Genomic DNA, 24,028 nt, shown 5'->3' on the forward strand with positions numbered 1-24,028 from the left:
CAAAAATGTTTTTAATTAATGACGGTCAGTGTGACATGCTGCGGCCATCTGTGATCAGACAGAATAAGGCCTCCTGAAGACAGACACATGGAGAACTGGGAAGGAGAAACCGAGGTGAAAGACGTCTTTCAAAAAGCAAGCTCCAAGCTATTTAACTGTATGGACAAGTGGGCAGTCAGACAGCCGCATATTGTCCCAGTGTCTTCATCCTCTCTTAGCTGCCTTTTTTTTTTTTTTGAAGCTGCTGTTTTCACCAGGAGCTGCCATCCAGGTGATGCAGGAGCAGAGCACACCAGATCCTTTGAGAGAGGAAGGAAGGATGTAAAATTCTTCATCGATCCAGACCTGACTCAGACACTAAAAAAATGTGTTTTTTCCACAAAATCATCAAATACTATATATAGCCATTTGGACTGGTTAAAATGATCGATTTGTATTGTATATCTAATTTAAATTTTAGGTTTTGAGTGTTCAACAAAAATATGTTGGAAAATAGTTTGTGTTAAACCTTTTCTCTACATGAATGCCAAAAAATATAAACAATTTCCCTCCACACACTGAAATCAGTATGCACACATAATATCTAAATCAATTTGCTCCACAAGAGTCAAAAAATGTTATTTTAATGTCTGAGTTCTAAATTGCTTTAGCAGAGGGGAATCTTCCTGGTAGGAAAAGACTTGAATTAGCAGAAAAACTTTAATTACAGGATGAATTTATTCCAATTATGAAGATACACAACATGTTGGGCTTCCACCACCGCCCACACAGGCAATCATATAATTATAATCAGGAAATCCAGAGAAAAACACTTATTAATATAATGCATATTGTATGCAAAAACACATACAACATACAGTACATGTTAAACATTAATTTCTCCATTGCATTAGCAATATGAGATGATTTTGAGCAGCAACCATTCAGACTTTGCCACACATGACAAAGGATGCCGCTTCACAAACAATGCTTCAACTACTGAAATTACAGAAGATCTCAACTGACTATTTTACGAACAATGAGGCATAAACTCTTTACCTCTGGGACGGGAACAAGTCCTTGTTTGCTTTGGAAAACCATGAGAAAATTGGTGAGACCCCATTCATGAGCAGGGTTTAGTTACTTCCCTTTTCCCCCTAAACATCATCATGGGTTTTGAGGGGTCTCGTTTTGGCAATTATGAATCAAATTGTGTCCCATGTGTCTCCATCAGTCTGATTCAAATCATAACACAAAGGTCTTTGTCCATCAGTAGGCTCCAACAATGACTGCCTCCGTTTCTTTTGACGGCCTCCTATCCGTAACTAAGAAGTTAATCATCCCCTCAGATTTTATGAGAAGGTTGCAACCCAAGAAAAATATGCCAAAAACAACCGTGAGGGACAAAACGCACATGACGGCTATCTGGACCACCCTCATGATGAAGAGGCTTCTCTCATCCGGAGCGGCCGCCACAAAGCCATTGTCAGTCACCACGGATGAAAAGTTGCAGCAGAAAAGCTCCTCTGTCTTGTTGAGCAGACCGGCCTCCGTTTGGTTGAACCCGGTGTTATTCATTTTCCACTTTAACAAATATCAAACTTTCAATGACGTGAAAGGAGGAGGGCAGAAAGAATAAAAGCCCAGATAAATTATCATCAAGTGGAAAGTAAAAAATGACGAGGTGCTGGTTTGAAGAAGTCCCGTCAGATCAAACAGCGCTCTTCTGCGATTTAAAAAGCTGCTTAGGCATCGCATTACTGGAGATTGCATGCGCTCTGGAGCCGATGTGAGGGCAGAATGAGTCCAACCACCCGCGGTTAAATAGCCCGACTGTACCTGGTCGCTTTAAAGCGCTCCAGTGGCGAGAGAAAGTATCACGAGCGCCCCCACACGGTCGATTGTGTGCTTGCATGTCATCAAGTTTCATGTGCCAAGTAATGTTGAGGGTACTCAGTACATTATGTTCTGTGTTTATCATTTAGCCTCTTTTTACTTTGCAGCCCATTGCCAATTCGTTTCTGGTGTTTGCATTCATGTCACAAATTACTAATGTGTGTTTATTCACCGGAGTTAACTCATTAATATGCACAGACATTCTGCTATTAAATCACGTTTTTATCTATCTATCTATCTATCTATCTATCTATCTATCTATCTATCTATCTATCTATCTATCTATCTATCTATCTATCTATCTATCTATCTATCTATCTATCTATCTATCTATCTATCTATCTATCTATCCATCCATCCATCCATCCATCCATCCATCCATCCATCCATCCATCCATCCATCCATCCATCCATCCATCCATCCTCTGGCTGTCAGTATTAACGCCTCAATGCACGTGACTAATCCTGATCTGGCTTATTTTATTTTATTTTATTTTATTTTAAATTTGAAAAAGCATGGAGTTAATCTTCAATCGTTGGTTTTCCTCATTCAAGCTGACCTGACTTCTGTCTTCAGTGAAAAAGACTTACGGAAGATTCAGCTACTAGACCACTGATTCAAATGATAACGACGGGTGGCTGCAGACGGTCTTCAGGTTTTGGTAATAAAATATCATTGGATATGATTCCACCAAGTGTGAGGTTTTATTGAAATGAAAGTGCAAGTTCATTAGTCGTACCATCAGATTTCCCAAACACTGACGTAGCCGTGACGTGGATCTGCATCCTCCAGCTGAGGAGACGCGCTGACATCTAGTGGATGTCTGAATCCAGTGTTTCAGCTGCGTGTTGTAGGTCCGGCTCTGTGTAATTCTGAACGGGAGCCAGAAAGATTTCACCACTGTATATTTTCCAGCTGTTGTATTACAGTTCTGTCCAACTAAATAGCAATATGAACTTACAAATTACAAATGACGCCTTGCAGACTGGGTTAAGGCTCCAGCAATGTAGAATGGGGAAGAAACGCACGGTTTTGATTTGATCTCCATTGCTGGGGCCAATGCACTCCTGAAGGCATCGCATTATTAGCAGCAGATGGCAGCAGTCACTGATCCTTAACATGTTTTTTATAAAACATGTTAAGATTGAGTCACGACGAAGACAACTGTTAATCTACCGCTTTTAAAACTCGTTCCATTTGACTTAGATAAAAAAGGTTGAAATGCTTTTTCTATTCAGGTAATAACTCTTAATGTTGACAGAACAAATCGCATGAATCTACAGTTGCTCTCATAAGCGGGGAGACACTCCGGACGCGTCGCCAGCGCATGAAAGACGGATGCCTGCTGACGCACAGAAACTCAGATCAACGGACTATTTGGATCCGACCAATACAGCTGAAGTGCATGTTTTTTTGTAGGTGGGAAGAAACCGGAGAAAAACCCACACAATCACAGGGAGAACACACAAGCTGCACAGAAATGAGTCCAACACAGAAGCCACTGCGACACTGCGCTGCCTCAAAATACACAGGAACCAACGAGGATCGAATTCACGACCCCTGGTTTACAAGAGCAGTGTCTAATATTGAACTATGGAGCCGGCAAATTACATTTGCATATAAACAGATATTTCAAAGCAAAATTACTTTTCAAATGTACATTCAAATGTACAGAAAACAAACAAATAAACAAACAAACAAACAGACAGACAGACAAGCAAAAAAACAAAACTAAATGTCATCATCACTATGGCAGTGCTTCTACTGACAGGAATTTAACTCAAATCATTGTCTGCATCTTTTGTGCATTTCTCCTGGAAATGGGAACTTTGTTTCCCCGTGATGATTCCCCACTGAAACGCACTCTTTGATGCAAATTTTGGCAAATTGAAATCTATCCGTGTCACACCTCTAAACGAATCTGCTTTTGAGTTCCAGTTCCAGGAGTTAAGCATTCCACCTCTGGTAAATTTGCAGTCACATCTCTTCACTGATTTCCCTGATGAATACCTTAAGTGGTGGTCTGAACTGAATTGGATCAGTTCAGACCTATACTGAAACATGACAGTCAAAAAGGGCTATCATGTTTTTTTTTGTTCATATTTTTAATTAGTTATCAGAGTCTGCTCTATTTTTTTAACTGCTAGAAAATAGAGCAGACTTGGTTACCTAAATATGAAAAAATAAAAATAAATAATGATAGCCCATTTTGACTACAGGAGAAAATCCACAACTTCTTTTGATGATATAGTAATTTAGTAATAGTGAAGAGACTGCAAACACCGAAGTGATGAGTACAATGCATTTACAACTTGATCTATAATCAATCTATATGATGTAATATAAATGACTAATCTTATTTTTTAGTCTATTTTGATAGTGATAAAGCTATTTCAGTCAGGTGAAAATACAACAGAGTATATACTCTGTGTTTAATTCGACACGCTCGGTTAATCGCAGCCCTATAATGCGCCTCGCTGCCGGCGGCGCCTGCGTTACCCAGACTGCCGCTACGCTCCTTTTCAAGAGGATTTCATGAGCGACGTGGCGTCAAACCAATCGGAGAGGAGAACCGGCACGCTTTGCAGGTCTGTTAGAGCTGAGGTTAGATTGTAGCTGACGTTAATCTCGCCTGTCCTCTTGAATAGTGGCGAGATTCCGTCGGAGAACAGGTGCGTCCAGAGACGCGCGTCGCGTTGACCGCATCCACGTAGACGCGGTTGGTGAGAATGGATGGAGACTGACCGCTTTCATCAAGTTACTGCGTCTCAACTGGGGTCAAATCGTAAAGGGGTCCAGACAGGTACCATGAGAGGCTTTTGCTGGACGGACGGTAACGCACAGGATTATGGAGCAGTTGTTACTGAGATGGGCTGTGTAACTTGGGGCTCGAATTGAGACGCAGCGTGTTGACAGGAGCGGCTAATTCGGTTTATTTTAGGCGACAATAATGCTCCATCCTGGGTCATGTCTGCGTTCAACACGTTGCTTCAGAGCCAGGCTGGAGCGGGTCACTGGTTCACGCCATCCGTGATTTAGGTAAGCAGAGAGCACACTAGCTTTATGTAGCCAAACCATCAATAACATGGTTATTCCTTATGGTAGGTGTGATGCTGACAGCAGTAAATAAATATTAATGTACCTTGTTTATTATTATTAGGTATTATAATTTCCTGTATGGTCCCAGTTATGATAAAGTCAATGGTTAATATGTTTGGATGAAATTCTGTTAGCCTGTCAGTGTGTCCAACATATTTTAAATATATCATATTTTCTGGTTTTATCTTTTAGTGTTGTTTGGGTTGTAAAAGAATCTAAAGATATTGGGCTAATGGGTTTAAAGGGATCAGCTGTTTGAATCGCCTCTTGTTAATGTGCATGTGTTTTGATCACCATGCTAGTTGGAGGAAATTACAGTACTTTGTCCATGTTAGACATCAGGACACCTTTCCTCACCTTGACAGCATTATTCAGCATTTGATGTCACAGATGCGAATTGTCCTTCACATAAATGTATTGGTGTTTCACGCACTGCTTCACTTCATGTTTACATCAACAGAATGTGTGAAGGATGTGTATGCGAACGCTGTCTGCTATCGTCTACTGTATCTTTGAAGTACCCATGAAGAAGATACTTCATTCCCAGCTGATTCTTTAATGGGCCATGGCAGAATATCAGCGACTGTATATGTGTACATTTATGGTGAAAGACATGAGTTGGATCAATTTTTATGTATGTTCCTGTGAACGTTCTGTCAGTTTTATTGTTGTACAGAATAATTAAATCCCACTTCAAAGCAGCAATGTATTGTAATTGTCAGTGTTTGTCCGTTTGTTCGTCCGTTAATTAGTCCACCAAACATTTTCGCAACAAAAAAGAAAGATGAAGCAAAAAGCGCATTACTCAGGCAGCAAAGGGGATGAAAATGAGATGATGACCTTGACCTTGAGAATGCTAGGTCAAGGTCAAATTTCAACGTTTGTACTCTCAGGAACCGGATAACCTAGAAAGACAAGGGAAAAGGCCAGTGTGAGTAAGACCGTAGATCAAAGCTAGTGCTTTGATCTATGAAAGTTGGTCAGAGCATTAGCTCTGATCTTTGACCTATGCAAGTAAGTCAGGGTAATTTTTTTAATTCAGGGGTGTCGGGGGATGTTGCAGTCTGTGAATGCTTTGTTAGCTATTATAATTGCACAGGCACCCCTAATGAATGAAGGAAGTAAAGACAAATCTAAATTAGCCCATAGCATGCCACACATTTGGCTTTATGGCCAGGTCTTCCCTTCAAAGGAGATCCTTGGGCGCTGTTGAACATCCCTGATTAAATTAAGACTATGTAAAGAAAAAAAACCCACCAGTGTGAAAAATAGTACTGCTGACAATGCAAGACTATCACGTCAGGAAGCAGTTACTAATGACTGATGGTTTACACTTTTCCTTGAAAGGATACAGAAGTGTAAGGACTGGAGGAATAATTTTCATGCCATGTGCAGCAGATGAGATCTGTGCAGATGGTAATTGACTCAGGCTTCTCTTTTTGATACTCCAGCAAGCTGCCTGTAGTGTGGTTGTTAGTGCCAAACCCAAATATGTCTCTGCGACTGAAGCACCAAAACAGATGGTTAGAGATGCAGACAGGATCATCATTGATCCTTTTGGATATTGTGAGTGGAGTTTGTATGCAAAATATATAATTGTATTTCAACAAAGACCATTTTGTTAATTTCACTTTATTTGTTGTCTGTTTGACTGATTACACTTATAATCTGGAAGTCTAGATTTCATCCATCTACTCTGGTTAGAAGCCACTGATTGTTGTGTGAATAGTGCCTGTCCATGCCATACTGAAATCTAAGTCTGAAGCTCTTGATGCAGCTAGATGGAGGCTGTCTTGTTTTTGAATGAGATAAGAATGGGCCCAGGGCAATAGTGTTAGACCCTGTGATGGACATTTTGACAGGAAGACGAGAGGACAGTGTGTGGAGTGCAAGAACATTACCATGCTGCAAGTGAAAGATAAGGAAATCAGTCAGAGTCCCTACAGGAGTTCCTGCAGGCATTTTCCACCAGCTGTCAAAATAAAGGGTGTAGTAAATTTTTATATAAATATATACATGCATCTATGTATATATCAATATAGGTTTACGAACCTATATTGAACATATTTGTTACATTTTTGACATGAATAATTAGGGTGATTATATTATAGGTCAGGTTTCTGGGATGTATGCCCAAAAGGTTTTTAGTATTTGTGCATATGATTCTGACCCCCCCCCCCATCTCACTTCCTGCCTGATTATACTTTCATGAGCCTTCAGTCAGTAAACAAACCCCCACAAGTTCAGTAAGGTAGAAGTCTGGTTCGACAGAAAACTGCCATTTTCATCAGATATAGTGTGAAACATATATTCCATACCAAAGAGCTATGTAACTGCATCAGACCGCCCGTGGGATGAAAGCCTCCTTGATCATTCATGCAGCACTACTCATGTAGCAAGAGGGAGAAGGAGACAAAATTAGCATTCAAATGTGAGAATGTCTGGAGGGTCAGGGGTCAGTGCAATGTGGGGAGATGGGGCTAAAAACAGTCCCCTTTTTAAAGGTCTGCTTGGGAGCAAAATATTGATACCCGTAAAATTCTGTTTTAAAATGGAGAAAATTACATATTGACCTGTTATGAAATAATCACATATTTATCATTATTGACATATAGTTAGTTGTAGAACACAAATAAAGATCTATGTGAAGTGGCTAAATAATGAACACTTCACACATATGTAGTTTGTCTCACAGAGTTTATTTTTCACGTGTAAATTGAAACCTGAGTGTTTTTTTCATATGAGTCTGATATCACAACTCAGTGGTAGTACTACTTTCAAGCTTTATTACCACCATCAAACATGCCATGCTTTTGCCGAGGATGGTTTGTTTGTTGTAGAGGAGAATTTCACATTTATTTATGGGCAGATTTTGACAATATTAGGTAGGGTACAGCAGAAGGAAGAGCCACTCGATACTACTACAGTGGTTTTATTGGGAAACTAAGCTGTCGTGGTGGACTCTCTGATTTCTTTCTAGCCTTTTTATTTTACAATATTAAAAGGCTGCTGTCCTTCTGCAGAGGAATTTGCTGGAACCATTTTGGTGCAAGATAGCCCAAATTTGCCCCCAAACTGTAACTTAATGACTGCTACTGATAGTGGAAATGCTGAATTTTATTTGATGCCATGAAATACAGTTTTTCCCCGATTCATCAAGATTTCATCATCAGTCTGAAACACCTGAGGACTTGGAACACATCATCAAAAATTCTTACTCCCATCCACAAATTCTGCTATATTTACCTGAAATGGTCAACATCTATGCTGTAAATCTATATTGTTCTTTTTACATTTGTATTTCCTTCCTATTCTTTCTGGTTACATCCGGTGAAGCGGTGATGAATTATAATTGTCAGCGTTTGTGTGTTCGTCCGCCCGTCAGTCCACCAAATATCTTCACAACCGTTGCAGATAGAAAGATGAAAGAAAAAGCTCATTACTTGGGCAGCAAAGGGGATGACACTGAAATGATGACCTTGATGTTGAGAAAATTAGGTCAAGGTCAAATTTCAACTTTTGTAAAATTTTTATGCACATATCTCTGGAACCAGACAAGATAGAAAGACGAAACAAAAAGCAACATTTTCAGGAAGCGAGAGGCACAAAAATGTGTAGGTCAGAGTAAAATTTTGAATTCAGGGGTGTCGCAGGATGTTGCAGTCTCTGACTGCCTTGTTCCATTTTTTAGGGTTGTGTTTTTTATTTAAGTTATATTAACATTTAAATATGTAGCTTGTGTTTTCACTCTGGTTTGCTTGCAGTATCTATTTTGTCACATTTCCTGTAGTCTCTATTTAATAATAAATTAAATGCACAAATGCATAGAAATGATACTAATCACTTGTACAAGAGACAGATTTTGATCTACTTTAAATGTGGCTCCTGACAGATTTTCCATGTCAGGATTCTTCATGAGTTGTAGCTCACTGATAGATTTTCATCTGAATTTGCAGCATGAATTCTGAATTATTGTCTATGTCTCCCATTTTTATTTCCTCTCTTCCTTAGGATGACACCTCCTGGTTATACCTGTTCATTTCCCCGCCTTGTCTCCAGAGTTCAAACGCTGTATCAGCAGACAGTGTGTTCCTGAGCTCCGCTCGGCTTCCTGGCTGACATCCCGGGGAGGTGATGCGCCGGTTTGTCTACTGCAAGGTGGTGTTAACCACCTCTTTAGTGTGGGTGCTGGTAGACGTGTTCCTGCTGCTCTACTTCAGTGAGTGTAACAAATGTGATGATAGGAAAGACCGCTCTCTGCTTCCTGCCCTCCGAGGTGAGTCCACATCACTGTTCATGGTTCGATTAACTGTTGTACTCGCTCTCTTTTCTGCATCAATTGTGTTTTACTGTCCACATTTTTTGTAGGATTTTATATTGAAGTCTTTTCTTGATTATAATAAAGGACACAAATAGGTTTTTACATGATTTTCTAAAATATTAACTTTTAAAATTAAAGTTTTATTCAAATTCAATTCAGATTCAAAAACCTTTAATTGTCCCCAAGGTTGAATGGAAGGCCTGTAGAGCAGAATATGTATGTGGAGACTTTTAGCAGATGTTATTTAACATATTGTGTTCTTATTTTTGTGGTAACTTTTTTTTGCGAGTGATAATATAAATTATTTTATATTTTCATTCTATTAACACAATTTTTTCAAAGCAAAATAATTGTGAGTTGTGCCAGCAAGTAATCTGAACTGACTTCATATTTACAGTACATTCTACATGAAACCTTTAATATAGTTTATAGTTTACAAATATGTATTATAAAATAGTATTCAGAAACAGGACACCCTCGCCTACTCTGAGGATAGGGGTTCCTTTTCTTCACAGGTTGCATTTCAATTTACATGTAACATTGACAGAAAGATTACTGCAACATGAACTTGGTTCCTTCTGTAGGTTTTGCTCCAGAAGAGCCAGCATTTCTTGTTCTGCTTTGTGGATTGTTTCCAAAGTGTCATTACATGTTCCCAACCCCCAAACCTGTTGTTATTGAAAGGTTCATGTGTCAGTCAGTTACGTTTGGAGTGAAGTGGCTGCCCTCAGGGTTCCTTTACCTAGACCTGCTAGATTCACTGCTTCCTTCTTTAGAATAATAATTATAATAATAATAATAATAACATAAATGTACATGTAACAGGTCTTACCACAGACCTGTACAGACAAAGACAGGGTGGTGCGTCTTTAGATTATTTTATATTCAAACAACATGGCTATTGATAGTCTGAAGATGCTCAAAGCAGTCTCCGTGTGTATTTTGCGTGTGAATGCCCCTGAAAACAACTTATAAACAGAGCCTCATTAGAGTTCATCATTCACGTGCTCTGCAGAAAACAGGCTTTTAAGAGGCTTGTTAAGCTGCTTTTAAGGTTTGAATGAGGCAGAGCCACCAGATACTGACACTAATTACCTCACAAAGTATGCTGTTACATTGGAGTTATGTTGTTGGTAAAATAACTTAATTACAATAATTCTCTAAAAATATGAAATTTGTGTTGAGATTTTTTTTTCTCAGATGCTGGAAGTTTGTTTTTTTAGATTTAGCTTGTTAAATTTAATCTTGTTCAATCAATGAACAAGCTTTAAAGGAAATACTAAAGCTGCATGATTCAGCTGTTGGTTTCTTTGGTAAAAATACAACTGGTTGTGTGCACTGGAAGTCCACACATAACTGAGTATATGCTGCATTGCTACACAATAGTGAACATCCAAAAAATTCTTGTTTTGTGTTTGTTAGCTGCTTCACAGTTTCGAAGAGTGTACTTTTCATCACCAGGGACTGCTGACTCATTGTTCTTTAACCAACTGGTTGTGGCTGTGATTGATTGACAGCTAGCGTAGAGTGAAATCCTGTTCCTGCTACAGACAGGGTGAATTCTTTTGGTGGCACTTCCACTTCAGAATTGACATTTTGTGTCACTGCTGTTTTGGAACTTGCACATTGTTTCTTCTTCATTCCCCCGTTGTCATGTGTGTTCACAGAAAACAGGCTGGCTTGACTGACTGTTACTTGCAGCAGTCATTTCTTTCGCCAGTTCATCAGCTTTGCACGGTGATCCTCCACTGATACCAGATCTGTAATGACCTTTAAAGAATCTGTCATAAATTCCTGAGTAGAGTGGGCACAGTTAGCCCATAATGAACTTTATCGCCAGTTTCTGCTTTCCGTTATGTTTATTTAACATTTTCTGTTTGCTTGGCAAACAGGGATTATCCATGTTTTAAGTTGAATGCAGTTCAGAGATCACTAATCTGTCACAGTTTAACAGACGTTCCCACAGTGAAAGGCAAGTTTTAGTTCCTGTATGCTCCACAAAAATATGTGGTGATTGAGAAACTGACTGCCTCATCTGAACACAAATGACTGACTTCTTGACAAATGGCTGGTTTGTGTTCACAGATTGGCTAAAACATGCAGAAGTATGTAATAAAAAATGTTTCTGTCTTGTCAACACAATTTGCCCCTCACAGTGTGAGTACCGCAAGGCAACGCTGTTTGAAGTACAGGATATATTTTAAATTAAATGTCTTTCAGTATTGGTTGCAGCTTTCACTTGTAGATCCAACTCAGAATAACTGCATGATTTAAAAAAAAATTTTTTTGGTATTATGGTACATCCTGTATAAATTGTCTATTTCTCCTCCTGACAATGTCACATCTGAGCTTTTTAATTGGACTTAACTTCAATGCCATTCTTCATGAGGTGTTGAAAATCCAATAAAATCATTAAAACAGGTGAAACTGTGAGATCAAATACATTCTATTAATTATGTTTCTCTCATCTCTAGCTTCGCTTATTTTCATGTTAATGAGCGTACCATTAATTTTATTCTGACATCTGTTCAAGACAGAGCCGTCATTTAACAGCTTGCTGTTGATTAGCATGACGTAAGGTTACATTAATGGCACAAGAAACCCAAACCGGAAAGGTCTCAGTTGTGACACCCCAGCATGCGTTGCAGAATGCAACTTTTAGCACTGAATGTCAAACCCATTATAAACCACCATCTATTTACTCATGGAGAATGATGGCATATAATTTGCAGAATATTAGGTTTGAAACTTAGATACTACATATTATTTGCTTAGAATCACTGCTGTTGTGGGCAACAGTATTTCTGTGATATATAATACCTTATACTGTATACTGTATGCAATGCCAGGAGGGTTGGGGTCGCAGAGGGAAGTGGTGACGCATAGAAGAAAGAGAATAGTTTGGGGGGGTGTTCGAGCTTCCATCTGTGTTCCACTGCACAGACCATTTCCTGTATAGCAAATTAAGATATAAACAACTGAGGCACATTCTGCATGCAGATTTGTATCTGAGCCACTCGTTGACTGCAGGAGTCCTGTAAAACAGAGTCAGGATCATGTAGCACAGAGGAGACTATATATTACATACACCGTGTGAAGTCGAAGTCCAGATGTTTATATTAACACATAATTGTGAGTCACATAACAGTTAGATAGACAATGAGACATGTGGCACTTTATTTTTGTTCCGCACTGAATCATGAGTGATTGGGTCTCACAAGACTCATTATGTGTGAGTGTGAGGGGGAACCTTTTCACTGTAATTGCTGGGGATGAAGCTGTAGGCAGGATATTAAATTAAATTGATTGACCTGAGTCAGATCCGACGGTCAGAGCCACTGTGTTCTTCTCAGATGATTGTGGTCATCTTTTATAATGATTGCGCCCTGCCAGGAAGAGAAATTCTCAGGCTTTAAAATTCCACCAAGACTTTGTTCCCTCAGGCTGCTCTGATTTCTGCTTTGCTAAGTAAACAATGTTTGTCTGTTTCATTGTGTTATCTATACCACATCATTTAGCGTATTTCAAATATGTGGTATTACACATTTATGAGAGAAAGTGGCTGTTTGATGCAGCATAAATATGGTAACATTTGCTCCAATAACTGTAAGATTAACAATAAGATAAACTTACTGATGTATATCCCCCAGTTTGATTGCTTTACCTTTGTCATAAAATACACCCTGGAGCCTCCAAGTAGCACGACGTATTGCTAGATCAATATTTAGTATTGATCTGTAGCTATATTACAGTTCATGTATTGAGTTAAATGCCAGTGTAAACCTGCTAATGTTTACTACAACAACACTTAAAATATTTGTGAAGCTTACTCACAATGAAAGAAGAGATGTGATTTTTTTTTCCCTCTGCATTTTCCTTCATTAACACAGGCAAAGCTAGAACTTGTATATAAAGCATCATAATCCTGAAGAGTGCTCCTCAGGTGAAATGCAAGAGCAGGAAGGTAGCTTCAGAGTTTGGTAAGCAGTGGAGAAAATTTCTCAAAACCATATTGCTTTTGCCCCAGAACTTAAAGTGATCTCCGGTGAATTCTAAGAACCACCTGCAAAGCTGCAGTACAGCAGTGATGGTCAGACATCAGCAGAGTGATCACCCACGCAATTACAGCTCTTTGGTCGCTCCTGTCTTCCCTCTGGCTTTAGAATGCAACATTGCTTTTCAAGTTCCTCCTCTGTTGTGCACAACCAGAAGGGATGAGGCAAATCTGTGCCCACACTGACCTCCTGGCTTCAGGAGGATATTCTTCTTAAAATGGTTTTACCCTCATTTTCATCAATAGACATATTAAAACACTAAAATCACTACATAAATGTAAGCAAATAAATGTAACTATCAGCATATGAGTAGATTGTTTTGTAGGCTTTTTAATTTTTTACAACAGAGAGGATTTAAAGAAATTCCAGGATAAGAACGATGAATGTCTGGGGAAACAGCTCCCTTATGTCTGCTATTTCCAATTTTTATTATGCTCATATTGTTATTTATTTTGTTTCTTGTCATTTTAATATTGGTAAATTAGCTTTCATACTGTCATTGGAATTTTAGTTTGGCCAAAATGACCAGGGGACCAACATTTCTGACTATCATTATTGTTTTACAATTTAAAACTATGTTATTATTTCCCAGTAATAGTTAAATTTGATCTTTTGCTCTAACTAGTGTTGATTTATTTCATGCTTGAAAAAAAAATATATTATTTTTTTTATAAGAATAAATTCTGCCTCATTCACAATTCTCAATATTTTGCTTTCTGAATGTGATCACACTGTTCTCTGCATTATTTAGGCATTAATTAAAAATCTATTATTCATCATTTTTAAAATAATCTCTGATTATAATACCATTTTGTTTCTCATCTGACCCTATAGACTTCATTGAAGACGCTAACATTGTGTGTGAATTCTTTGTTTAGTCATTCAGCTCAGTGTTCAAGCTGTGTACATCAGATTTAAGCCAGAATCTAAACAGAGCCAAGTCAGCAGCTCCATAAAGATTGGTTGAGGTTAACAATCCAACAGACTCAGGTCTGTCTCCACAAGGGAATCCTCTCAACCTGGGGCCTTGCAGTTGGTGTGAACTATGTGTACCCCCTTCATCGAAATCAGTGCTTCTGCTCTTAGAGATTATTAGGAGGGGGGGGGGGGCAGAATGATAAATCCTCTGAAGGTTATTTACCTTTTGCTTTAGGGAGGTGGAGCAACACCAACAGCAGTAATGCTGCCGTTTTGCAGACACATTGTTCGTGGTGACTGTGTTGATGCTAAAAAAAGACATTGCCTTTATCGTACTTTATGTTAATTTTTTTAATTTAATGTGGATTCAGTTAAAGTTGAATACATTGTTCAAAAAAAAAATGGATGAATCACCTCAATTTCATATTGGATCTTGAAGGGTACAAAAATCATCAATCCGCTGACTGCTGGATTCAAAATCATTCCAAGAATCATAATAAAAAATGAAATTTCTGGTTCAACTTCAATTAATTTGATCCCAGCAATGTGACTCAGGAGGAACCAGGAGGTACTCAAGGCCCACCATCTCGGTACCGGACAGCAGTTAGTGGACTGTTGTGTAAGACATAGAGGTCTGTGTGACCCTCCAGTGATATAACCCCCAGGACTATCACTGACCCACTGCCAGATTGGTTTCTCTAGACTCTTTCACACCTATCATGTGCCATGTGCTCAGTGAAAACATGCTGTCATCTATGAAGAGAACAGGGCACTAATGGTGAACCTGTCACTTCTGGCGTTGCCTGGCAAATGCTCATTGTGCTGTGAGCACAGGACCCACTGGAGAACATCAGACCATCATGTCACCCACATGGAATCTGTTTCTGACTATTTAGCTTGAAACCTCCGCAGCAGTAGCCTGCTGGAGTTCTGGTATCTCCTCCGTGCTCTTGAGGTAGCGCTAGGAGACTGATTAAAGCTTGTACATGCAATCAGTCCACAAGCGAATGGCACAGGAGATCAACCGCCTCAGGGAAGGACTCAGCAGCCCATTTGTACCTGGACTAGGGCCATTTGATTGAAAATAAGAATGCACACGTTTTGGCCAAGGGAGACGGATGGTTTGACAGACGGTTTAAAGAAGCTGACAATGTCAGACTTCCCTCAACAGAGGAGGAGGGCTCCATGATCAACTGTTCTCCATGCACAATACAGATTTGGATTTCCTTCCCAGGAAACTGAAATCTCATTTGCATGACCGTGGGAAACAAATGACACAGCCGTCATTTCAGCAACTGCCAGGTGACTCCAAACTCCTGGGGGTGGGAGCTTACAGCTCTCAGGTGAAGCTCATACGACTTGGTTTCAATAACTCTTTGTGAGTTGGTGACCTTGACCACTACGACTAGGTTAAATATCTGGGCCTCCCCACAAGCTGTTCAAAAGTGAAGATGTCTCTTGGATGGGAGGCAAAACATCAAGTCCTTTTTGGGGGGTCAGCTTGCTCTTGTTACTCCAATGGATCATTGCCACTTTCTTTTGCACAACAGCAGGTGAAATTGACTCACACTAACTTCCTAAATTGACAGATTGATATCCCTGATGTTCTATTTATCATTAGTCTTTGTGTTATACCGCAGTGATTGATTCTGTAAAGTGTGTATCTGTCAGTAGGCAGTACCTTGTACTCAGCCTGAGCTACAGTTCAATTCTTAAGGAAGACGCCTGTTAAACGTCTTCACATTTGCTGATGTGAGAGGAAACATATTTATACCCCTGCCTTAAACAGCACATTGAGGATGGCATCACAGATTCTATATTTAAAGTATTGTTAGAATTTATGAAATGAATATTGAAGTGTGTGATGCCAGCTAATGAGATGCTATTCAATTATGCAGCACCACTGAGTTACATGTCATGTCATCAAGAATGTTTAAAAAAAAAAAAACTTTTTGAAACAAGATTCCTTCTAGATTTTACAGAGGGTGGATCTTTGTTGCTTCCTTTTCTGCTTTATGATACATAAACTATTTACTTTGTCAATGTGCTGCTGATATATATGATCAGTAAGTACATTTCTGATATGTATGCTTGCTGTCAGTCTTCTTGAGGTTTCACTTCTGGTTAAAGAAGTGCATATGTAATGTGTTCACCGCGGTGCACTGGCGTCACACCCGGAGTTTGCCAGCTGGGATAGACTGGCACAAGCAGATGAAGCGGGTAGGAAAATGAATGAATGAATGTGTTCATTCTTTTGCTGTCTGAAATTCTACAAGAAACACAGGGAATCTTTTTTGGCACTCATTAGAACAGGGCACATAGCCAGTAGGCTGGGGTCATGGTGAAAAGTCAATATTTATTGCTTCCAAAACCATTTAAAAAAAGATATTAAGCATTGCTAAGTCAGTGGGATCTTGTATCCTAGATCTTTGCACATTTCCTTATCAAGAAAAAGCTGTATTAAAATTCTTGTGGCCTTTATTCTTTTGTCTGTACTGAGAAAAATAACATTCTTGGCTTTGATTTCTCAACAGATATACTTTTTGTTTGTCTCTGTTGATTTTCAGCGGTGATTTCTCGGAGCCATGAAGGTCCGGGGGAAATGGGGAAAGCGGTGAACATCCCCAAAGACGACCAGGATAAAATGAAGGAGCTCTTTAAGATTAACCAGTTCAATCTGATGGCCAGTGACATGATTGCCCTCAACAGGAGTCTGCCTGATGTGAGGCTAGATGGGTGCGTCGGCTTATATTTCTTTCCAAATTCATGCTGTGAATCACACTTTTGACCCTTTAACGCTTTCATGCACACAGTTTGCTCTTTATCGAGCTGCAGTCATATTTTTGAGATACCTCACATATTGTGGAGAACCTTGATTTCCTTATCAAAACAAATTAATTTTTTTGGAATGTTTTTTCCCTTTCTAATGTGTTCAAATAGAGTTCTTTGGTTAGCATGGCGACTGGGATTGCTTTTAGTCAAAACATCCCCAGCGGGGTTGCAGAAAGTGACCATTTCCACAGATTAAATGTTGTTAACTATCAAAGCAATGCCAGTCTGAAGAATATAACACTATTTAACTGTGTGGCATGTCCATTAGATTTTATTGGTCTTAATAACTTCCATTGACATTCAAAGTCACTTCTAATTATCAGTACAATACACAGATTGGATCTGTAAATCAGGCCTGGCATTTGAAGGGGACTGGGGTTTTGTTTGCTTTCACTTTAGCTTGTAATAAAGATCCAAGAAGTAATTTGTGTGAAAAATGAGCACATTCATCTCAGTGTACTGATATATGCTGGCATCAGTCTCTGGTGGTGACATCTGAATGATGCATGTGTAAATATTCCAGCTGAACACACATTCTGGTTGGCAGTTTCATTAAGTTGTTATCAAAGGCCCTGTCAGACAGATACTTCGTGACAAATAGGCCACATGGACGTGTTTTCAATTGCTACACCTACCACAATTGTCTATGGTATTCAACAAGAAAATGCAAAATCAAGACTTATAATGTGGAGATGCAAATTTAAAAAATCTTAAGGGCTACAAAAGAAGACAGAAAGAAAGAAACATTCAGCTGATTGCAACTCCTAAAGTTCTAAAGATCTGTCCTTAATCTTTTCAATATAAATATTACAGCAGTTAAATAAGATATACTGTGCACATCATACCTTTGCAGATTTCTTTCAAGCTATTCCAAGCTAAAATTATACCGACACATACAGAATTGTCAGTCACTGGCTCTGATTGACATTAACACTTTGTCTCTAAGGCAAACGTTTGGCCCAGTTGTGTCAGTCAATGTTGTCACATCCAGTAGAAAGGACTGAGGCATCTGCTCCGATGGCTTCTTTCACCCCCCCGTCACCTTCTGCTGCCCTTCCTCCTGCCCTGGACATCCACCTCCTCCTCCATTGGAGCAACGCCTGTTAGAAATACAATTTCAGCTGTTGTGCTGTTCCACATTCTCAGTCTTCTCATTTGTATAAGTCGGGTTGGGGACCTGCTGACAATCCTGCTGATGTTAATTTAGTTACTCTACTTTTCTGTCTGAAATATTTAACATTAAATCTTACAGTATTTGATAATGATTTCCACTGGTTCCACTGGGTACATGATTTAAAACAACTCTCTAGGGGTCTCAAATTCAATGACTGGTTTTCTAATATTTTGTACTGTGTGATTCTGTTTCTCTTTTCACGGTTGGTTCATCAGCTGTAAGACTAAGGTGTACCCAGACGACCTGCCAAACACCAGCATCGTCATCGTGTTTCACAACGAGGCGTGGAGCACCCTGCTGCGGACGGTTCACAGCGTCATCAGCCGCTCTCCCAGACAACTGCTTGTTGAGATTGTGCTGGTCGACGACGCCAGTGAGCGAGGTCGGTACTCTCCACTGCAGCTAACAAGCTGGCTAGCGTATATAGAAAGAAGCTGATAATCTATTCGACATGAACGACAGGTTTAGCTCGAGCGAAGTGAGGCTCAACCAAGTCAACCAAGGATCACTTGGTAGTATTAACAAGCACTTTTGCAACAGTAATTAGGATTTGTAGAGTCAGCGTTGACTCTTATGAAAGGATAACAATATCAGAGATTAAAATGTATATTTGTTACTGGTTAATTTCCTCATTCTGTTCTTGACCAATATAGTATGCTCCGATATGTTTAACCACTAACAACTACTCATATTCATAGAGATAAAAGATAAGTGCTTGTTATTGTCAGAGAATCCAGGTCAACTTGTTTAAGTTTCTTTTCTTATCCATTAAGTGATGTTTAACATTTACATATAAGATGTGCGAGCCAAAACCTTTATGATAGTTTTGTTTTTTAAATGACAACCGGTTTTTAGAAGTGATGTTGATTAAATCTGTCCAGCTAAATGAATAAATTGAGAAATTCTTTTAAGCTCCGATTATATTATCCTTCATGGCGACTCTTGCTTAAAAATTGTTTTGCGTCAGACTTCCTTCAGAAGAAGCTGGAAGACTATGTGCAGAGTCTGAAGGTGCCAGTGAGGGTCCTGAGGATGGAGCAGCGTTCAGGTCTAATCAGAGCCAGGCTGAGGGGCGCGGCAGCCACAAAAGGCCAGGTCATTACCTTCCTGGACGCTCACTGTGAGTGTACCGTCGGCTGGCTGGAGCCCCTGCTGGCACGCATCAAAGAGGACAGGTGGGACGATGGAAAGAGCTGTGCTGAGTGGTTCGCAGTGGCACAGATATCTTGTTCTTATTCAGGTCTGGAAAACAGTCACATCTCGCTTTAGTCGTATCATTGAATGCGTGAGCCACATGGATATGATTGGACAGCAAACCATCCATTATGAATGTGCTGCATGAGCCCGATGCCGCTCATTGGAAGAGATAATCATTTTTTACATTGTCTGCTTCTGTCTCAGAGGAATATTGAGCTCCAACTGCTGAATCTCTTTTGTATTAACTCTGGTGATGGTAAATTTGAGATTAAACAAGACAAGGTCATGATTTAGTAGCTACAACAACAGATGCATATTTTGGATGGAATACTGCGAGTGTAGGAGATGTTTTATTAGTTGTTGGTTTGATAGCAGAGAGATTACTTTAGCGCCGAGCGTTTCCGCAGTTATTAACAGAAGTGTGTTAATTTGACACAACAACGTGCAGATTCGGTTGCTGTTAATAAGCTATTGTTTCAGGCTTTTACTTGGTTGTTAAAACAACCGAGTGTGAAGAACTGTGCGAGGGTGTTATTACCACATGGATGGATCAATGATTATTTTCCTGTGTCGCATCTCTTATCTGAAGTCAGGCACATTAATTTTCCCTCAGGAAATAATCTGTGCCGTGAAATACAGAATATCATATTATGAAGCCATTATACATTTGCTGAATGCTCCTGCAGGTGTATCAGCGCCTGTAAGTGTGATGAGACTGTGAAGAAGCAGTTTTACTTGATTGATAATAGACAGTGTTGCAGGAGGGCTGTGGGGTCTGGTTGACACCAGGTTGATGTTATTTACATTTCAACCGTTATCCATTTATATCCTATCAGGGTGTAAAAATTTCACTCTGTTGTGTAATCCTCCAAATAAAAACCAATATAAATACAATTAATCAAAAATATTAATGTATAATTATTACTGGTTATCAATTTTATTTTCATGTCTTTTTAAAATATAGAATATTTCTAAATTGTTAGCAATGATGAATTCACTGTATAATCAAATGTTTTTTTTTTGGTTTAAATGTTTCAGGACAGCAGTAGTGTGTCCTATTATTGATGTCATCAGTGATGAGACATTTGAATACATGGCTGGTTCAGATATGACCTATGGCGGCTTCAACTGGAAGCTGAACTTTCGCTGGTACCCTGTTCCCCAGCGAGAGATGGACCGACGCAAAGGGGACAGGACACTTCCTGTCAGGTACCTAAAACATACTCTGAAGTTAAAAACAGACAATTTTTTGGTCATATGCAAATGAATAGCAACAAACCACATCCATAATTAAACCAAAATATGACGAACACTACAAAAATAAAACTATTTCTTGCTAATATTTTTCTGTCTCTTACAGGACTCCCACCATGGCAGGAGGATTATTCTCTATTGACAAAACTTACTTTGAAGAAATAGGAAGTTACGATCCAGGGATGGATATCTGGGGTGGAGAGAACCTGGAAATGTCCTTTAGAGTGAGTGAGGAAGGCTGAAATTATGACGTTATCATGTTGTCAATGGTCACATGAAATCTCATTTTATTCTATTGACTTTTCCCCCACTTGTATTTCTCCCTTCAATCACTTCCACAGAAGAGATGTAACAGACAAGTTCTATTGTGTGTTTAGATCCTTATCTGTCAAACCTTTTTTTATCATTTGCATGTGAATGTTTGATTGAAGAAGCCGCACAATCTTTATTATTATTAGAATGTCCCTTAACATTTTAGATTTGTAATCTATTTTTACCATTTTAGCAACAAAGGACAGGATGTAATTATTTCTCACATCAAAGCGCACCTTCAGCCCATCGCTCTGTGATTGATTTGCTGCTTCAGATGAATAGAAATGACTATAAAACATGTTTATTATAGAAAGATAAAAAGCTGCCGTGTACCTTCCTGCTCTATAAGCTGCAGTTCAAAAGCAAAAGGAGGAAAAGGAAAGGGAGCTTTCTTTTTCTAGCCTAAAGTTAACTCTTACCCTCTAGTATCCTAGTATCCTTGTCGTGTGTGTATTTACTTGCTTCTATGCTAGACAACATACAAATCTCTAATTCTCTTTGTGTGCTTCCAGATCTGGCAATGTGGTGGTTCATTGGAGATTGTAACATGTTCACACGTAGGCCATGTTTTTCGTAAGGCCACCCCGTACAGCTTCCCTGGAGGAACGGGCCAAGTTATCAACAAGAACAACAGACGCCTGGCTGAAGTCTGGATGGATGATTTCAAAGATTTCTTCTATATCATATCACCAGGTACAGAATATGTCTCCCGCACACTTTCCAAAATGCTAAAATGTCACAAATGCCACTACCTCAGAACTGTATCGTTCAGAATGGTATTTAATAGATATTTTATTCATTAAGGAACTCTGGGTATCAACAACTCTCGTGAACTACTAGTACTACAAACTCTGTGAGAAGCTAGGTCTTGCTTATATCTGATTATCATTTCACAATTTTAATGCCATCAGGTCACCTCCGAACGAGCTCCTACCTTTCAGACATTTTTGAACATTTTTACATTTGTCAAACATCTCTAAAGCATCACTTTTCTCGATTCTAGTGGTGCAAGAAACGTATATTCTTTAGAGATGTACTCCAACAAAACTCACATCCACGCAGACAAACTAAAACAAGACAACCTACTGCTGACTGGCAGATGAGTAACCCTCCATCTGTTGACTTAGTAATGTGATTACCCTTTAGCAGAGACCAGTGTCCCAGAAATCTCTGGTTAAGTGTTTTAGATGCCAACAGGATGATCCGTAATCTGACAATCTGATGGCACAAATTGTGACCCTCTCTCTCTCTGTCTCTCAGTTGGGCAGGATTGTGTGCGAGCAGGTGTGCAGACAAAGCAGGGCTTGTGATGGATGAGTCTCTCTGCATATTGTGGTCCCACAGTGATTGTCTATTCCTTCAGGACATTAGGGAGAATGATCTGGGTCCTGCTGCTGCCAGACCTCACTTACAGCCACTGAGAAGAACAGTACGCTGTTAGGCCTGTTTTTTTGAGAGTGATATCTAGTGATCCTATTAAAAAGTGCGTCTCCCTCCTCGTCCCCTTCTCTGCCCTGGTGATTTCAACATCAAAGAGGCTATTCATCATCTTCATCATGTGAAGCTCATACCCTACATAGAGAAGAAGGGGAATAGATAAATCCAGGGGAGGAAGAATAGCCCTCAGCTCATAGCTTTTATCTCCCAACTTGAAATTTCTACTTTACCATGCAGGACATTATCACAGAAGGGGTCGTTTCCACCATTTAGCTGGCATGTGGTGAAAAATTAGTGACAGAAGTCTTACATGTTGGTTTGTTTTTTGAAAATTGTATTCTACTTTCCCTTTAATGCAATCATGCGCTTTCATGATAAATTACCCAAATGGATCTATTTGCATGAAAGCTAAGAGGCACACTGGGGAGAGACAATCTGCCTAATGTGTTTGTAAGTGTCTGAGTCTAGTCGCTGTCTAATCCTTCCTCAGTCATCAGATTCATCAAGCCTGATAAATCATGCAGTTTCCATATTGCTCCAAAAAACAACTAAAACCATGCATCTTGAGAAAACTCTAGCAGTTGTTTCATTTGTTACTTTCTGGATTGTTGTTTACCTGCTGGGTAAATGGTTGTGCAACTTTTTCTCAAATGTCCTCCTGACAGAAACGAGCTAGTCTTTATATTAATAATGAGAAAGGACTCCTTGAACACAGGCATAGTTAAGATATACAGGTAGGGTTTTAAGTTGTTTTGAAAATAAGGGTCCCTCTTGTGTTTGATTCTGGTGGTGCAAGAAAAGTATATGCTTTAGAATTGTGATTCTGATTGATAATCATTCATCACATGTGTATAATTTTGTCTGCAGGAGTAATGCGGGTGGACTATGGAGACGTTTCTTCCCGTAAAGCCCTCCGCGAAGCCTTGCAGTGCAAGCCCTTCTCCTGGTATCTAGAGAACGTCTACCCAGACTCCCAGATCCCAAGAAGATACTACTCCCTTGGTGAAGTATGAGCTTTCTTATACTCTGAGCTCCGTTAACGCAGTAGATACGCTGGCGGCCTCAGCCTGAAGTCAGATGTGTTCTTGTGGTGCAGCTTCCTGGTTTTGTTTTTCAGTAAAGCCTGAACAAAACAAACATCTCCAGCTGTTCATATTTAAAGGGTGCACTCAGTATTGATCCCTGCCACATGTTTCCACTGCTCTGGTATTGATGCCTGAAAGGTGAGATAAAGTTCATTCATACGTGATAAACCTATTTTCAGCTTCACCTGCATTACCGACCTCCAAAATCTACCTTCTTCATTAAAGAAACCCAACCTGTTTTCTTTTGCAAAGGTCCTGATATTGAAGACATTCATGTCCTTTGACGCTATGATTTTAATGAATATGATTATGGTGCTTTTAGACACAAACTCCAAATCAGCCAAGTGAAATACTCAGCTCATGCATTTAGAATGAATTTAAAAACTTAAAAAAAAAAAGAATGTGCCAGGAAGTCTCTTAGAAGGGTTGTTAATTATTAAATATTTTTATTTGTGGTGTTTAATTAAA

At 39.4% G+C, this 24,028-nt stretch overlaps 2 protein-coding genes across 3 annotated transcripts in view; one reads left to right on the forward strand and one right to left on the reverse strand.

Annotated features, from left to right (window-relative positions):
* Positions 1–1,248: 1,248 nt before the first annotated feature.
* rprma (reprimo, TP53 dependent G2 arrest mediator candidate a) lies at positions 1,249–1,557 on the reverse strand. The gene has a single exon (XM_068328393.1). It carries the CDS (start codon positions 1,555–1,557, stop codon positions 1,249–1,251), a length of 309 nt encoding a protein of 102 aa, XP_068184494.1.
* Positions 1,558–4,545: 2,988 nt separating this feature from the next.
* Positions 4,546–24,028, forward strand: part of galnt13 (polypeptide N-acetylgalactosaminyltransferase 13) — a 32,528-nt gene continuing 13,045 nt past the window's right edge. For both annotated transcript variants that reach the window (XM_068329223.1, XM_068329222.1), the window contains exons 1-9: positions 4,546–4,915; positions 8,987–9,251; positions 16,837–17,005; positions 18,491–18,657; positions 19,243–19,450; positions 20,511–20,681; positions 20,833–20,950; positions 21,551–21,731; positions 23,343–23,482. In XM_068329223.1, coding sequence (XP_068185324.1) covers positions 9,110–9,251; positions 16,837–17,005; positions 18,491–18,657; positions 19,243–19,450; positions 20,511–20,681; positions 20,833–20,950; positions 21,551–21,731; positions 23,343–23,482 — 1,296 coding nt within the window. In that variant the 5' untranslated portion in view covers positions 4,546–4,915; positions 8,987–9,109. The remainder of the gene's footprint in view (positions 4,916–8,986; positions 9,252–16,836; positions 17,006–18,490; positions 18,658–19,242; positions 19,451–20,510; positions 20,682–20,832; positions 20,951–21,550; positions 21,732–23,342; positions 23,483–24,028) is intronic.

This window comes from Antennarius striatus, chromosome 12 (genome assembly GCF_040054535.1).
Source record: "Antennarius striatus isolate MH-2024 chromosome 12, ASM4005453v1, whole genome shotgun sequence".
Lineage (NCBI taxonomy): Eukaryota > Metazoa > Chordata > Actinopteri > Lophiiformes > Antennariidae > Antennarius > Antennarius striatus.